Source organism: Kogia breviceps, chromosome 5 (assembly GCF_026419965.1).
Source record: "Kogia breviceps isolate mKogBre1 chromosome 5, mKogBre1 haplotype 1, whole genome shotgun sequence".
Lineage (NCBI taxonomy): Eukaryota > Metazoa > Chordata > Mammalia > Artiodactyla > Physeteridae > Kogia > Kogia breviceps.
The window spans coordinates 75,318,442-75,336,728 of record NC_081314.1 but is presented as its reverse complement, the minus strand read 5'-3'; the positions used below and the strand labels follow the sequence as shown (position 1 = coordinate 75,336,728).

General features: G+C 40.0%; 1 protein-coding gene across 5 annotated transcripts in view; it reads left to right on the top strand.

The window, feature by feature from the left end:
- Nucleotides 1–18,287, top strand: part of ATP13A4 (ATPase 13A4) — a 153,917-nt gene that overhangs the window by 39,170 nt on the left and 96,460 nt on the right. For all 5 annotated transcript variants that reach the window (XR_010840930.1, XM_067035343.1, XM_067035345.1 and 2 more), the window contains one exon: nt 4,465–4,638. Coding sequence is in view for 3 of the 5 variants with exons in the window: in XM_067035343.1 (XP_066891444.1) it covers nt 4,465–4,638 (174 nt within the window). In the remaining 2 variants the exon portion in view is untranslated. The remainder of the gene's footprint in view (nt 1–4,464; nt 4,639–18,287) is intronic.

Below are 18,287 nucleotides of genomic sequence, written 5' to 3'. Positions count from 1 at the left end.
TTCTTTCGTGTTTCTTGCCCAGAGAAGTTCCTTTAGCATTTGTTGTAAAGCTGGTTTGGTGGTGCTGAACTCTCTCAGCTTTTGCTTGTCTGTAAAGGTTTTAATTTCTCCATCAAATCTGAATGAGATCCTTGCTGGATAGAGTAATATTGGTTGTAGGTTTTTTTCCTTCATCACTTTGAATATGTCCTGCCACTCCCTTCTGGCTTGTAGAGTTTCTGCTGAAAGATCTGATTTTAACCTTATGGGGATTCCCTTGTGTGTTATTTGTTGTTTTTCCCTTGCTGCTTTTAATATGTTTTCTTTGTATTTAATTTTTGACAGTTTGATTATTATGTGTCTTGGTGTGTTTCTCCTTGGATGTATCCTGTATGGGACTCTCTGTGCTTCCTGGACTTGATTATTTCCTTTCCTATATTAGGGAAGTTTTCAACTATAATCTCTTCAAATATTTTCTCAGTCCCTTTCTTTTTCTCTTCTTCTTCTGGGACCCCTATAATTCGAATGTTGGTGCGTTTAATGTTGTCCCAGAGGTCTCTGAGACTGTCCTCAGTTCTTTTCATTCTTTTTTCTTTATTCTGCTCTGCAGTAGTTATTGCCACTATTTTATCTCCAGGTCACTTATCCATTCTTCTGCCTTAGCTATTCTGCTATTGATCCCATCTAGAGTATTTTTAATTTCATTTATTGCGTTGCTCATCGTTGCTTGCTTCCTCTTTATTTCTTCTAGGTCCTTGTTAACTGTTTCTTGAAATTTGTCTATTCTATTTCCAAGATTTTGGATCATCTTTACTATCATTATTCTGAATTCTTTTTTCAGGTAGACTGCCTATTTCCTCTTCATTTGTTAGGTCTGGTGTGTTTTTATCTTGCTCTTTCATCTGCTGTGTGTTTTTCTGTCTTCTCATATTGCTTATCTTACTGTGTTTGGGGTCTCCTTTTTGCAGGCTGCAGTTTCATAGTTCCCGTTGTTTTTGGTGACTGTCCCCAGTGGCTAAGGTTGGTTCAGTGGGTCAAGTAGGTTTCCTGGTTGGGGGGACTAGTGCCTATGTTCTGGTGGATGAGGCTGGATCTTGTCTTTCTGATGGGCAGGTCCACTTCTGGTGGTGTGTTTTTAGGTGTCTGTAGCCTTATTGTGATTTTAGGCAGACTCTCTGCTAATGGATGAGGCTGTGTTCCTGTCTTGCTCTTTGTTGGGCATAGGGTATCCAGCACTGTTCGTTGCTGGTCCTTGAGTGAAGCTGGGTCTTGGTGTTGAGATGGAGATCTCTGGGAGATTTTTGCCATTTGATATTGCGTGGAGCTGGGAGGTCTCTTGTGGGCCAGTGTCCTGAGGTTGGTTCTCCCACCTCAGAGACACAGCCCTTATGCCTGGCTGGAGCGCCAAGAGCCTTTAATCCACATGGCTCAAAATAAAAGGGAGAACAAATAGAAAGGAAAGAAAGGAAGAAAGGAAGGAAGGAAGGAAGGAAGGAAGAAAGTAAGAAAGGAAGGAAGAAAGGAAGAGAGGAAGAAAGGGAGGAAGGAAGGGAGGAAGAAAGGAAGGAAGGAAGGGTGGAAGGAAGGGAGGAAAGAAGGGAGGAAGGAAGGGAGGAAGGGAGGAAGGAAGGAAGGAAGGAACAAAGAAAGAAAGGAAGAAAGAAAGGAAAAGGACAAAATAAAGTAGGATAAAATATAGTTATTAAAATAAAAAATAATTATTAAGAAGCAAAATTTTATTAAAAAAAAAAACGGGTCGGTCAGAACCCTAGGACAAATGGTGAAAGCAAAGCTATACAGACAAAATCTCATACAGCAGCACACACATACACACGCACAAAAAGAAAAAAAGGGGAAAATAGTAATATATCTTGCTCCCAAAGTCCACCTCCTCAACTTGGGATATTTCGCTGTCTATTTAGGTTTTCCACAGATGCAGGGCACTTCAAGTTGATTGTGGAGCTTTAATCCGCTGCTTCTGAGGCTGCTGGGAGAGACCTCCCCCTCTCCTCTTTGTTCGCACAGCTCCTGGGGTTCAGCTTTGGACTTGGCCCTGCCTCTGCGTGTAGGTTGTCCGAGGGCGTCTGCTCTTCCCTCAGACAGGACGGGGTTAAAGGAGCAGCTGATTCAGGGGCTCTGGCACAGGCCGGGGGGAGGGAGGGGCATGGATGCGGGGCGAGCCTGTGGCGGCAGAGGCCGGCGTGACGCTGCACCAGCCTGAGGCGCGCCGCGCGTTCTCCCGGGGAAGCTGTCCCTGGATCCCGGGACCCCGGCAGTGGCGGGCTGCACAGGCTCCCGGGAGGGGAGGTGTGGCGAGTGACCTGTGGTCGCCCACAGGCCTCTTGGTGGCGGCAGCAGCAACCCTAGCGTCCCACACCGGTCTCTGGTGTCCGCGCCAACAGCCGCGGCTCGCGCCCGTTTCTGGAGCTCCTTTACGCGGTGCACTTAATCCCCTCTCCTCGCGCACCAGGAAGCAAAGAGGGAAGAAAAGGTCTCTTGCCTCTTCGGCAGCTCCAGACTTCTCCCGGACTCCCTCCCGGCCAGCCGTGGCGCACTAACCCCTTCAGGCTGTGTTCACGCAGCCAACCCCACTCCTCTACCTGGGATCTGACCTCCGAAGTCCGAGCCTCAGCTCCCAGGCCCCCGCCTTCCCGATGGGTGAGCAGACAAACCTCTCCGGCTGGTGAGTGCTGGTCGGCACCGATCCTCTGTGGGAAATCTCTCTGCTTTGCCCTCCACACCCTGTTAACTGCACTCTCCTCCGCGGCCCCGAAGCTTCCCCCCTCCGCCACCCGCAGTCTCCGCCCGCGAAGGGGCTCCTAGTGTGTGGAAACATTTTCTCCTTCACAGCTCCCTCCCACTGGTGCAGGTCCCGTCCCTATTCTTTTGTCTCTGTTTATTCTTTTTTCTTTTGCCCTACCCAGGCACGTGGAGTGTTTCTTGCCTTTTGGGAGGTCCGAGATCTTCTGCCAGCGTTCAGTGGGTGTTCTGTAGGAGCAGTTCCACGTGTAGGTGTATTTCTGATGTATCTGTGGGGAGGAAGGTGATCTCCGCGTCTTACTGTTCTGCCATCTTCTCTTCACCCCCACAAAAACTTTTCTGATAATATATCTTTACCAAGTGAGACAGAGAAGTCGGTGGATTTAAAGATGCATGTTCCAGATCCCTTATTAGCCTAACAGGCGATTCTAACAAAAGCAGAACTATTGACACTAAGAATTCTTAGCTCTAAATGCCAGTAAACCCAGGAGTCGAATTTCAGGTCTATGTTAGGGGAAATAGTAAAATAGTAGCAGCAGCAGTAAATGTTTACATAGCATTTATACATAATAACACACAGCAACCCTGGGAAGGGGGTACTATCAGCACCTCCGTTTTATAGATGACAAACTGAGGAATAAAGAGGTTAACTAGTTCAAGGTCACAGCCAGTAAGGGGCACATTAGGCTTTGAACTCAAAGTGTTTTGGTCCAGAGAATGTGCTTTTAACTCGGACCCTCTCCTTCCTCTCAACTGTAGCCATTATAACCTGTATAAAGTACACCTATGACTTTTTGGGATATAGCTGTGAGACCTAGGCCATAAACTTCAGGTATGGTTTTCCATTCTGTCCCAGGCTTTCCTTGGAAGGAAGAAGTTTGTCCAGATTATACACTTATTAGAGGTCAGTCTCTTTTTGTACCTTCATGGCACATAGCAGCTGCTCAATAGTTGAAATAAACTAAGTTGTCTCTGCGGTTTTTTCCCCTTGATATAAAATTCTTTTTGTTATTAAATAAGAGAGGAGGGTAGGAAGGCATAGCTCCCTCTATTGCAAACCCTTAAAGGCAAGCTGGGATTTAGTTGTTCATCCTCTTTTGGTCAAACACTTTTACCAAATCCTGACTCCAAACTCAAGGCCTTTTCTAGCCCCTCTTGCCCATGATGGTTCCCTGGTTCAAGCCAAGGGAATCATTCATTGCTGCCGTCACCCAGTCCTTCTGTCACATGGCTCATGGTCATGTCTGTGAAGGCTGTGGATTGAGTTCAAGACCTGAAGGCTGACAGATCTGGGTTTGAATCAGAGCAGCAGAAGTTGCCAGCTGTGTGGCCTTGGACAAGTCATTACATTCAGCCTTTCTGAGCTAAGCCTCATCATTTATGGAGTGAGGGTCATATTATCCTATTCAGGAGATGCTTGAGAGACTGAAACCAGATAACATACCATGTAGTATAGTGTTTGGCATGGGGTAGCCACGTGCTGAAATTGTAGAAACTGAATTTCCCAGTTAGATTACAACTTCTTGGAGGCCTGGGCTCATGTTTAAGGAAGGATCTTTGTCAGGGATCCTTCTTCACTTCCTCAAGCCCTCACTCTGTCCTCCCCTTACCTTCCTCAGCTTCTTCACTCTCTGCCCCTCCCACCAATTTCATCACCAAAATTCCAGTTTGTTCATTTGTTGCTTGTTGTGCTTAATGTTTGGGGTCATTTTGGTTCTGTCCCAGGAGATATTTGGCTACCGGACTCAGAGCTGCCGGAAAACCCTCTGCCTTGCTGGATCGATCTTCTCCTTTGGGATCCTCCCCTTGGTGTTTTACTGGAGACCCGCTTGGCACGTGTGGGCAAATTGCATCCCGTGTTCCTTGCAAGAAGCAGACGTCGTGTTGCTGAGGACAACAGTAAGTGTGTACCTGGTTCTCTGTACCGCGTGGCCCTTTTTCCTGGGCACCTTGTTATGGATGGTTGTGGGGAGATGAGCGCAGGGCAGGCGGCAGCTTGATATCCAGCCTCAGGCTCCATCACAGCCTTACAGTTACTTACCAAGAATTCAATAATTTGTGTATGATTGGATTTCATTAAGAAGACCGAATTCATAGGGTATTCCTTTTAAATTGTGATTTTAGTGAATGTCGGAATAGGGAATAACCATGTTAATAGCTAAAAATAGTAGTGTGAAGTAGTTAAGTCAGGCTATAGGTTATAAAGTTCATACTCATCCTTTCCCCCACGCCCATCCTGACATATCAATGCCTATCCCAGCCCCCCTCCACTGAGGTATCCTTGGGGGAAGGGAAGGTGGGGAGGAGGTGGGAAGTACCCCTCTGAGGAGGATCCTGTCTTCCCCTGCTCCTTTGAGAGAGCCATGGTTATTGATAGGAGTCTGTTGCATCCTGTAGATATGCTAGGGTTTAAAAGTGTGGCCATCTTGTCCCTGAGTAGATTGCCGCTTTCTGCTAATACAAGGTCCCGGTGTTAGGGGAGTTCCCCTGTATTGGCTCTGATAACACTTCCTTCTAGCACTCATTACACTTAGGCAAAGTGCATTGTTCCTGCTGGACTGTTAGCTCCACAAAAGAAGGGACTATCTCTAACTTGCTAACTGCATCCCTAGTTCCGGCACATGATAGGGATTCCATACATATGTGGTGGCTGACAGGCTAAAGTGGGCATTCCTCTTGATAGAAGTCAAAGTGCAGTCTCACAGAGGACCCTTTTCGGGCTGACTTTTACTGAGTGTGTCTAACAATGCGTCAGCCCAAATGACCCAGAATGACAACCAAATTCTTGATAAATCAAACTCTGCTGGGCTGTTAGCTTTTTTTTTAATGTAGCAACCTCTCTAGATAAACATTCTATTCATTTCAGTGAGAGAAGAGGATAGCAGCAAGTCTTATAACTGGCCCCCAATTTTTTTTTCCACATTTCAGTCTGAGTTGGAGCTAGACCTCAATGAAACTGGCAATTGGATGAAGTTTGTCTGTGTTGACCTGCCCCCCCCTGGGGTCAGCCCCATCCCTCATTTCTGGCTCCTGGTCACTTCAAGAGCCACCTGTTCTATGTCCCAGCTTAGCTGACATGTGGACCATATTACAGGTGAGAGCTGAGGCAGCTCCACCCAAGTTCAACTATAATTTAACTCAAGATTCTTGGAGAACAGACTTCAAGACATTAAGAAGGCAAGATGATAGTGGAGTCAGAGCATCTCATATTGATGCTGTTGGGCTGGGAGCCCTGCTCCACTGCTGCCTCAAACTGTACTTCATGAAGGCTCACAGAATATGCATGAGAGAAGAGTGCCTGGCGCTCACCAAGGAAGATCTCGTCATTTGATTGGGGAGAAAAATGGGGTCTGGAGAGTGTGCATATTTTAGCCACACTCCTTGATAAGTTAGGGGCCTCACCAGGAAGAAGTACCATATATCCCAGTTCCTAGTTCAGGGTTATCCCCACGCAACTGCACATAGATCAGTGGTTCCCAAACGTCAACCAGCATTCAAATCATCTGGAGGGCTTATGAACAGATTTCTGGGCCCCCCTCTCAGGGTTTCTAATTCTTTAGATTTGGATTGGAGCTCCAGAGTTTGCATTTTTAACAAGTTCTCAAGTGATGCTAATGCTTCTGGTAAGGGACCATACTTTGAGCAAAACTGCCACAGATAGTCATCACTCCCACTGATGAGCTTACTTGTCCTGGGGAGAGGAATAGAGGCCTGGACATTGCTTTATGGCTCAGCCTATATATATATTTATAAGGTCTCAAGGGGACTGATCCAGATTTAGCAAAGTGTTATAAGTGGTCCTGCTGTATACAGCCCTAGTGTCTTGCTGGAGCAGGAGTAGAGAGAGGTTTGTTTTCTGGGGCTCAGGGTAGGGATGTAAGGACTTATGGAAGACCACATCTTTGGGATACTTTCATAGTTCAACCCCTTCCATGTGAACTTAAGGACCTATGAGATTCTTATTTTTTGTCATGAAAGGAGGATTTGGAAAAGTACTTCACTCTACCCTGCAGGTGCTTTCATTTCACCCAACTAGTTCTCAGGGGGCAATGCTTTTGTTGCAGCAGAAACAACCTCAGAAACAGAAAAGCTTTCTGTCTTTCAGAATGTATCACCAGACTCTTCAGATCAGAGAGCATCTGGTTGGCTGAACTATAAGCTCTGAGGTTGCTGGCAGAGTCAAGGCACAGAGAGGAGCAAGAGGAAATGAACAAGGAAATGGCAAGGAAGGGAGCAAAATGAAAGAAAAGGAGAGGGAAATAGGTAAAAGAAAAATAAAGAGGGAGAAAAGAGAAAGATCTAGTAAGATACAAGCTACTATGTATGACATAAACTACTATGATATACAACAAGAATGTATTGTACAGCACAGGGAATTATAGCCATTATCTTGTGATAACTTTTAATGGAGTATAATCTGTAAAAATACTGAATCACTATGCTGTACACCTGAAGCTAATATAATATTGTAAATGGACTATACTTCAATAATAAAACCTAAAATTTACAAAGAAAGAAAAGAAGATCTGGTAAGAGTGAAAGAAATAAAAAAATTTCAACCAACACAGAGCTGGTCCATTTTGGGATTTGGAGTCAAAAGTTTTGACTTCTAGTCCCAGCACCTTAGTTAGGTACATGACACCTTAGGTTTGTTACTTAATGTTTCAGGAACTCAGTTTCACCATTTGTAAAATGGGCCTAGTAAAAGCACTTGTTCTTTCTTGGGTTGGTGTGAGGATGAAGTGAGATTACATATGTAAAATCATTTACAAACTGTAAAATGCATCATCAAAGATAATTTTGATGGTGTATGTGTTTTTGATATAGCAACTTCACAAGCTTGCTGTACGAAAGGGCTTGCTATAGCCTAGATGCACCTGTGTATAATGGCCCTGCTCATCTGGATGCTGTGTCCTTCCCTTATTATCCAGGAGGGCTGGCACTTCCTTCCAGGACAGGAGACATGGGGAAGATGCCCTATAACTAGGAATCCCCAACACTTATATGTGCTCAAGCAGGTCACCTCTCCTAGTTGCATGTGATCAACTTTGAACTAGACATATAGCAGAAAGATTCAAAAAGGCATCGGTGCCTCGGGGAGCTGCATTCCATCACCCTGCCTCTTTCTTTGGCTCTTTGAAAGTCTATTAAGCCTTTCTCCCATTTCACTGCCCTCTGCAACTAATCAGAGCTATTGAAACCAGCTTCAATCTTGTCTTTTTCATCTTGATTTCAACCTTAATGTTTAATTACCTGCTCTTGTGCATCATTTAAAATAGATTTGCTATGCCAGAGACTCTCCAAATAAATGAGGTGCTAAATTAGTCTTTATGTAATTAGATAAGAACACGATTATTTCAAACACTTTTACTATGTGAGTCTTAGATAAAAATAACCTTTGAGAGTCAATAGTTTAAAAGTCTGCTGTAAGGTTATTTGCATTAGAATGACACCTTAAGAAAGATATTATATGAATTATATTATAATAGCTGGACAGTAAAGATTTCCCAGTAAGAAAGACTGGATGACTCTTACCTGAAAATGTGTTGCATATCTGTTTTTCATGTTATTAAAAAATCAGTACTTGGTATTTATCATCAGTCTTACACTGGTAAGATTACAGATCATTATCCCAGATACTGATTAGGTAGTCATTTTTTAACATTAAAAAAATATAGTAACGTGATGTACTGACTGAAAGTCTTCAGCACCTAGTTTATTTTCTGTTCCCTTCCTCTTATTAAGCACCTCTAAGAGTGAAATTTTTCCAAAAGATAAGAGTAATTACATTTCTATTTTATAATTTAAAAGTGGCATTTTATTTATTATTCATCTACTTCTGAATTTTAACCAATATCTGTAGTGATGCCACATTTCTATGCAAATAATGTGATTTATATTCATTGGTGTTTTGAATTCAGATGCTCCTGATAATTTTCATAGTTTTTATCTTTATTATAATTACATATACATTTTTCCTTCACTGTCACTGTATGTCACATGTTGCCAAAGACTCACAATATTCAGAGAAGAACTTTGTGATTATTGGCTATTAGGCCTGACCCCGGGCATTTCATTTCAATGTTTTAATGGGGAACATTTCTCCTTCAGTTTCACCGAAAGATGTCAGTGGTAGGGGCTTTAGTTTAAAAACTTAGAAATCCCCCAAATCAGCCATGCAAATGGCATCCTGGGTCCACCACCCCACCAGGATACTCATCAGATACTAGCATTTGTGTTCGTGTTTCCTGGATCCCTTACTTCCTCCCCTCCCTCCTCTTCTGCAACCTGCTCTTTCCAAGCCCAGGCTCCACACATTGGCACCACTTTCTAAGGGAATCAGACAGTTTGTTTTGTCTATGTTTTACTCATAAAATTTCTTCTGATATTCCCTATCTCCCCCATTCATTCATTCATTATTCATTCAACAAGTATTTATTGAGTACCAGTCAAGTACCAGACATTGTTATAAGCACTGGGAATACTGCTATGAACAAAACAGACGGAAATCCTCCTTACAGAGGGACATTCTGGAGAGGACTCAACTGATAGACACTTGTACACACTCATATACACATTCTCTATACAGTAAATATAGACAGTAGGTGTTCTATCTCTACTTATTAAAACCTACTCATTCTTCAGCCATATACCACCTTTTCTTTTAAATCTTTGTTGATCCATTCTCTGCCCCAATACTGGAGGGAATTAATTGCCTGTCCTTCCTTCTCTCCTAGCTCTGTATTTGTCAGCTCTGACTGCTATAATACTTTCTGCAGTCTGCCTTCTATTAAAATGCTATTTGCTCTACATTTTATAAAACAGCACCTCATTGATTATATTATTTAATTCTCATAACAACCCTAGGGAATGGCATTATCATTTTTATTTTACAGATGACGATACAGAGAGGACAATAACTTTGCAACCTAGTAAATGTCAGCCAGGATTTCCCTCCCCCTTCCTCCTTCCTTCATAAATTTGGTGAGCACAAGTTGTATGCCAGCCACAGTGCTATCTCATGGACAGCGTAGGGGGCAGGGAGTATAACAGTAAAATCAGGGTTCTTGACTCCACGGAGTTCATCAAATCAACTACACAAATAAATGCAAAAATCCAACTGTTATAAGTGGTACTTAGGAAAGCTTCGTGGTTATTGTAGGATTATAGACAAGGGATTTGATCAAGTCAAGAAAACCAGGAAAGGCTTTCCTGAGCCATCAGAGGATGATTAGAGAACAGATGTGTGGATACAGTGGGGGGGTGGGGGGAGTTGAGGGGGTGGGCGGGGAGGAGGTGTGGGATGAATTGGGAGATTGGGATTGACATATGTGCACTGCCCTGTGTAAAACAGATAACTAGTGGGAACCTGCTCTATAGCCCAGGGAGCTCAGCTTGGTGCTCTGTGGTGACCTAGGTGGGTGGGAGGGAGGTCCAAGGGGGGGGATATATGTATACACATAGCTGATTCATTTCATTGTACAGCAGAAAGTAACGCAACATTATAAAGCAACTAGACCCCAATACAAAAAAAAAAGGTGATGGTGGCTGCTAGGGAGGAGCATATGGGGAATGGTCCAGGTAAAGGGGGTAGTGTGGACAAGGAACTTGAACCTGTCTTCTGACTCTCTAAGCCCAGCACTTTCCCCCACTATGCTACATTCCTTTTTATAGCTTTTTCTCCTATTCCACTAGAAGCTTTTTGGAGACTGTTGTCGTGGCTTTTCATTCCCCACAACACTTAGCTCATGTCCACAGTCGGTGTCCAATAATTATTTAATTCAATTAAATAACTGAATTAAATTGTAATAAATGGTCTCATGGTTTCTACCAACACTTTATCACAAAGACCCTAAGGTGAAAAGTCACGATTGAGAATGTAAGAGAAGACAGTATGATACTTTTAGGTACTCATTCCTTCTTCTGAATCCTATTCCCCCATCCCCTGATTTTTAAAAAAAAATACGTTTATTTATTTATTTTTGGCTGTGTTGCATCTTCGTTGCTGTGCACAGGCTTTCTGTAGTTGCGGTGAGCTGGGGTTACTCTTTGTTGCACTGTGCGGGCTTCTCACTGTGGTGACTTCTCTTGTTGGGGAGCACGGGCTCTAGGCCCGTGGGCTTCAGTAGTTGTGGCACATGAGCTCAGTAGTTGTGGCTCCCAGGGTCTAGAGTGCAGGCTCAGTAGTTGCCGTGCACAGGCTTAGTTGCTCCGTGGCATGTGGGATCTTCCTAGACCAGGGATTGAACCCGTGTCCCCTGCATTGGCAGGCAGATTCTTATCCACTGCACCACCATGGAAGTCCCCCACATCCCCCATTTTAAACCATTTTTTTGTTAGGCATTCAGTCAGAAATCCCGGAGGTTCTATGGGCTGGCTTCTCACAGATGATTTTTTTTTTTTTAAAGACAAATAGATCGGAGGCTGTTATCTATTATTAAACTATTTTAATAATAGATATTATTGATGAGCACAGGGCTATTTCTATTGTGATTTATAGTTTGCAAAGCTTTTGCATATATTTTGTCTCATTTGGTCCTTACTAGTAGAGATTATCTTTCTCCCATTTTACATTGAAGACATAAAGAAGTTAAAAGAAATGCTCATGGTATTACAGCTATAAGCAGTGAAAACAAAATTTATGCTGAATTGTTCAGGATTTTTTTCCTTTTTTTTAAAACATCTTTATTGGAGTATAATTGCTTTACAATGTTGTGTTAATTTCTGCTGTATAACAAAGTGAGTCAGCTACATGTGTACATACATCCCCATATCCCCTCCCTCTTGCGTCTCCCTCCCATCTTCCCTATCCCACCACTCTCCGTGGTCACAAAGCACCAAGCTGATCTCCCTGTGCTATGCGGCTGCTTTCCACTAGCTATCTATTTTACATTTGGTAGTGTATATATGTCTATGCCACTCTCTCACTTCGTCCCAGCTTACCCTTCCTGCTCCCCATGTCCTCAAGACCATTCTCTAACTCTGCGTCTTTATTCCTGTCCTGCCCCTAGGTTTTTCAGAACCTTTTTTTTTTTTTTTTTTTTTTTTTTAGATTCCATATATATGTGTTAGCATGCAGTATTTGTTTTTCTCTTTCTGACTTACTTCACTATGTATGGCAGACTCTAGGTCTATCCACCTCACTACAAATAACTCAATTTTGTTTCTTTTTATGGCTGAGTAATATTCCATTGTATATATGTGCCACATCTTCTTTATCCATTCATCTGTTGATGGACCCTTAGGTTACTTCCATGTCCTGGCTATTGTAAATAGAGCTGCAATGAACATTTTGGTACATGACTCTTTTTAAATTATGGTTTTCTCAAGGTATATGCCCAGTAATGGGATTACTGAGTCATATGGTAGTTCTATTTTTAGTTTTTTGAGAAACCTCCATACTGTTTTCCACAGTGGCTGTATCAATTTACATTCCCACCAACAGTGCAAGAGGGTTCCCTTTTCTCCACACCCTCTCCAGCATTTATTGTTTGTAGATTTTTTGATGATGTCTATTCTTACTCGAGTGAGGTAATACCTCATAGTAGTTCTGATTTACATTTCTCTAACAATTAGTGATGTTGAGCATCCTTTCATGTGTTTTTTATCAATCTGTGTATCTTCTTTGGAGAAATGTCTATTTATGTCTTCTGGCCATTTTTGGATTGGGTTGTTTGTTATTTGTTATTGAGTTGCATGAGCTGCTTGTATATTTTGGAGATTAATCCTTTGTCAGTTGCTTCATTTGCAAATATTTTCTCCCATTCTCAGGGTTGTCTTTTTGTCTTGTTTATGGTTTCCTTTGCTGTGCAAAAGCTTTTAAGTTTCATTACATCCCATTTGTTTATTTTTGTTTTTATTTCCATTTCTCTAGGAGGTGGGTCAAAAAGGATCTTGCTGTGATTTATATCATGAAGTGTTCTGCTTATGTTTTCCTCTAAGAGTTTTACAGTGTCTCACCTTACATTTAAGACTTTAATCCATTTTGAGTTTATTTTTTGTGTATGGCATTAGGAAATGTTCTAATTTCATTCTTTTACATGTAGCTGTCCAGTTTTCCCAGTGCCACTTATTGAAGAGGCTGTCTTTTCTCCATTGTATATTCTTGCCTCCTTTATTAAAGATAAGATGACCAAATGTGCATGGGTTTATCTCTGGGCTTTCTATCCTGTTCCATTGATCTATATTTCTCTTTTTGTGCCAGTACCATATTGTCTTGATTACTGTAGCTTTGTAGTATAGTCTGAAGCCAGGGAGCCTGATTCCTCCAGCTCCCTTTTTCATTCTCAAGATAGCTTTGGCTATTCGGGGTCTTTTGTGTTTCCATACAATTTATGAAATTTTTCATTCTAGTTCTGTGAAAAATGCCATTGGTAGTTTGATAGGGATTGCATTGAATCTGTAGATTACTTTGGGTAGTATAGTGAATTTCATGATGTTGATTCTTCCAATCCAAGAACATGGTATATTTCTCCATATGTTTGTATCATCTTTAATTTCTTTCTTCAGTGTCTTATAATTTTCTGCATACAGGTCTTTTGTCTCCTTAGGTAGGTTTATTCCTAAGTATTCTATTCTTATTGTTGTGATGTTAAATGGGAGTGTTTCCTTAATTTATCCTTCAGATTTTTTATCATTAGTGTATAGGAATGCAAGAGATTTCTGTGCATTAATTTTGTATCCTGCTACATTACCAGATTCATTGATTAGCTCCAGTAGTTTTCTGGTAGCATCTTTAAGATTCTCTATGTATAGTATCATGTCATCTGCAAACAGTGACAGTTTTACTTCTTTTCTGATTTGGATTCCTTTTATTTCTTTGCCTTCTCTGATTGCTGTGGCTAAAACTTCCAAAACTATGTGGAATAATAGTGGTGAGAGTGGGCCTCCTTGTCTTGTTCCTGATCTTAAAGGAAATGATTTCAGTTTTTCACCACTGAGAACGTTGTTGGCTGTGGGTTTGTCATATATGGCCTTTATTATGTTGAGGTAGGTTCCCTCTCTGGAGAGTTTTTATCATTAATGGGGGTTGAATTTTGTCAAAAGCTTTTTCTGCATCTATTGAGATTATCATATGGTTTTTATCCTTCAGTTCTTTAATATGGTGTATCACATTGATTGATTTGTGTATATTGAAGAATCCTTGCATTCCTGGAATAAACCCCACTTGATCATAGTGTATGATCCTTTTAATGTGCTGTTGGATTCTTTTGCTAGTATTTTGTTGAGGATTTTTCCAACTACGTTCATCAGCGATATTGGCCTGTAGTTTTCTTTCTTTGTGACGTCTTTGTCTGTTTTTGGTATCAGGGTTATGGTGACCTCATAGAATGAGTTTGGGAGTGTTCTTCCCTCTGCTATCTTTTGGAAGAGTTTGAGAAGGATAGGTGTTAGCTCTTCTCTAAATGTTTGGTAGAATTTGCCTGTGAAGCCATCTGGTCCTGGGCTTTTGTTTGTTGGAAGATTTTTAATCACAGTTTCAATTTCAGTGCTTGTGATTAGGCTGTTTATATTTTCTATTTCTTCCCAGTTTAGTCTCAGAAAATTGTGCTTTTCTACGAATTTGTCCATTTCTTCCAGGTTGTCCATTTTATTGGCATATAGTTGCTTGTAGTAATCTTTCATGATCCTTTGTATTTCTGCAGTGTCAGTTGTTACTTCTCCTTTTTCATTTCTAATTCTATTGACTTGAGCCTTCTTCCTTTTTTTCTTGATGAGTCTGGCTAATAGTTTATCAATTTTGTTTATCTTCTCAAGGAACCAGCTTTTAGTTTTATTGATCTTTGCTCTCATTTACTTCATTTCTTTTTCATTTATTTCAGATCTGATCTTTATGGTTTCTTTCCTTCTGCCAACTTTGGGGCTTTTTTGTTCTTCTTCCTCTAATTGCTTTAGGTGTAAGTCTAGGTTGTTTAATTGAGGTGTTTCTTGTTTCTTGAGGTAGGATTGTATTGCTTCCCTCTTAGAATTGCTTTTGCGCATCCCATAGGTTTTGGGTCGTCATGTTTTCATTGTCATTTATTTTTAGGTATTGTTTGATTTTTGCTTTGATTTCTTCAGTAATTTCTTGGTTATTTAGTAGTGTATTGTTTAGCCTCCATGTGTTTGTATTTTTTACAGATCTTTTCCTGTAATTGATATCTAGTCTCATAGCATTGTGGTCGGAAAAGATACTTGATACGATTTCAATTTCCTTAAATTTACCAGGGTTTGATTTGTGACTCAAGTTACGATCTATCCTGGGCAATGTTCCATGAGCTCTTGAGAAGAATGTGTATTCTGTTGTTTTTGGATGGAATGTCCTATAAATATCAATTAAGTCCATCCATCTTGTTGAATGTGTAATTTAAAGCTTGTGTTTCCTTATTTATTTTCATTTTAGATGATCTGTCCCTTGGTGAAATTGGGGTGTTAAAGTCCCCTACTATGATTGTGTTACTGTCAAGTTCCCCTTTTCTGGCTGTTAGCATTTGCCTTATGTATTGAGGTGCTCCTATGTTGGGTGCATAAATATTTACAATTGTTATATCTTCTTCTAGGACTGATCCCTTGATCATTATGTAGAGTCCTTCTTCACCTCTTGTAATAGTCCTTATTTTAAAGTCTATTTTGTCTGATATGAGAATTGCTACTCCAGATTTCTTTTGGTTTCCATTTGCATGGAATGTTTTTCCATCCCCTCACTTTCAGTCTGTATGTGTCCCTAGGTCTGAAGTGGGTCTCTTGTAGACAGTATATATACATGTCTTGTTTTTGTATCCATTCATCCAGTCTGTGTCTTTTGGTTGGAGCATTTAATCCATTTACATTTAAGGTAATTATTGATATGTATATTCTTATTACCATTTTCTTAATTGTTTTGGGTTTGTACTCTGTAATGGCCTATATGGGAAAAGAATCTACAAAAGAGTTCATATATGTTTACATATAACTGATTCACTTTGCTCTACACTTGAAACTTACACAACATTGTAATCAACTATACTGCAGTAAAAATTTAAAAGAAAAGAGTAACAACTGACCATATAGGCTGTTTTAAATCTGCTTTGCTGGAATTTTTTGAAAGGAATATCAGATTGAACTTTTATAAGACCTCTCAAGCCAGGAAAGTCAAATAAGGACTTGCCATCAGACTCTGACTGCAATATGTACAGATTTGTGTAAATTCCTCTCTTCTTGAGGTCCCCAAACTCTCTTGAGGTTCCTGCACCTGCCAGGGACTGACCTTCCTTACTTACCTGGTAAGACTTCTGGAAACCCTGTAGGCATGGTACTAGGTAAATATTTCCAAGAGTCATTATTGGCTCCATAAAGTCAATCTTAGTACCTTAAAGCTTTCTGGTCATATCTGAGTCAATGCATGCCTCTGTCAAATATGACATTTCAGTCAAAGCCTGATAATATAACCAATGTTTCCAATTATGTCCTGTTATAAGGAGAACAGATTCTTATTGAACTTATGCAAGTAACTATATTGCCATGAAAATAAGAATACTCACTAAGAGTTTCCAAATTCTGGAGGGATCAAGTAGGGAGAAAAAGAGAAATGTTCTATCTTTGTTTACAAAGGTATCATTTATCAAATTGCTGTAAGTCATAGATAGCTTGAGAGAAAAGTTTTCCTTAAATCTGGAAAAGCAAAACATAAAAGAACCAGCAATGTTTTAAACAAAAATTATAATCATCATGTACAGTTCGTTCAGTCCTGTGGAATTAATTCTTGATCTTTGTTAGCAGTTTTATGAAGCCATCTGTTTCTTCATTAGAGTTCTGTAAATTCTTATCCAATTCAGTAGTGTGATCTGAGAGTTTATCAGGACGCTGTACTCTATAGAAAGTATCAGAGGCCCATCTGAATCTCTGAAAGGATGAAACATATTTGTAAAAGCATCAAAGTAAAACAATAACTGTCTATAAATGACAAAAGAGTTAAAATGTAAAATAGGTAGTAGTGGGAAGCAGTCACATAGCACAGAGAGAACAGCTCAGTGAATTGTGACCACCTAGAGGGGTGAGATACGGAGGGTGGAGGGGAGACACAAGAGGGAGGGGATATGAGGGTATATGTATACATATAGCTGATTCACTTTGTTATACAGCAGAAACTAACACACCATTGTAAAGCAATTATACTCCAATAAAGATGTTAAAAAGAAAAATGCATGGTTAAAGTGCTGATTACAGTGCAATTGACAAGGAAATTAAGTTATTTCTGTGACATACACCATTTTAAGATAATAACTAGGATTATGATTGATAACATTATGCCAGGACAATCAGAATTCCAGAAATTTCATAGTTTCTATAACACTTATAAACATATACCTATACAGACACAACATAAATCAGGCTTAGTATTACTTCTTTTTTTGACAATGCCTCCCGTGTGATTTAACATGTCAAATAAGCTTAATTAGTTTATCATCTCCATTTTTATAAGGAGAGAGGACAAATCTCTGAGATATTTCAGGGGCCTTCTGAAACATCGCATATCTCAAAGTTAGATCTAAGTTAAAAAGACTTCATTTATAATTTGATTTGGGGAAGTTTGTCAAAAATATCAAATTTTTGTTTTTAAACACTTGGTCAAATAGGATCATAAGTCACTGTGAAATAATGCCTAGTTATTCATTTAAACAAAATAAGAATTAAATACTTCATAGGTAAATATAAATGTTATATAGTTGTAAATAGTCTTAGCTACAAAGTATAGAATCTTTGTTTTTCTAGACAGATTACATTAAGGTAAAGAAATCTTCGTTTACAATTTCTCATTAAGACCAGACCATTAATCTCAAAACATTTTGTCCTTTTAACAGAAAACCAAATTTTGTTCCAGCTTAGTTACTTACTTACTTACTTTATGTATTTATTTATTTTAACATCTTTATTGGAGTTAACTGTTTTACAATGGTGTGTTAGTTTCTGCTTTCCAACAAAGTGAATCAGTTATACATATACATATGTTCCCATATCTCTTCCCTCTTGCGTCTCCCTCCCTCCCACCTTCCCTATCCCCACACTTCTAGGTGATCACAAACCACCTAGCTGATCTCCCTGTGCCATGCGGCTGCTTCCCACTAGCTATCCACCCTACGTTTAAAATTTATTCATTCTAACCTTAGCCAGTCCTGATGGCACATAAAATTCCTCTCTAAAGACTTTTTTTTTCCCACAAATTTTCTACAGCTTTCTATGACTTTAAAAATTTCCCCCTTTTTTTCTTTCTCATTTAGAAATAACCAGCTTTAGGACAAAATTATTTTCTTTTCCCTTAACAAAATATTCCAATTTTTTGTACCTTTAAAAATTTTTTTCCTGGAATATGAAAATGTTTTCCTTATTAATGTTAATAGTTTAAATTACATATATTAATTAGAATTTTTAAGCTTTAGAAACCTTAATTTTTAGTAAAAACTAAGAAATAAGCAATTATGAACTGTCTTTTCCAGTAGTATTCTGTACATTGGCAAACTTATAATTACTTTTTATAATTTTTAAAAACTTGTGCTTTCTTATAGAAAATATTTCAGTGTGGCACCAAAAAT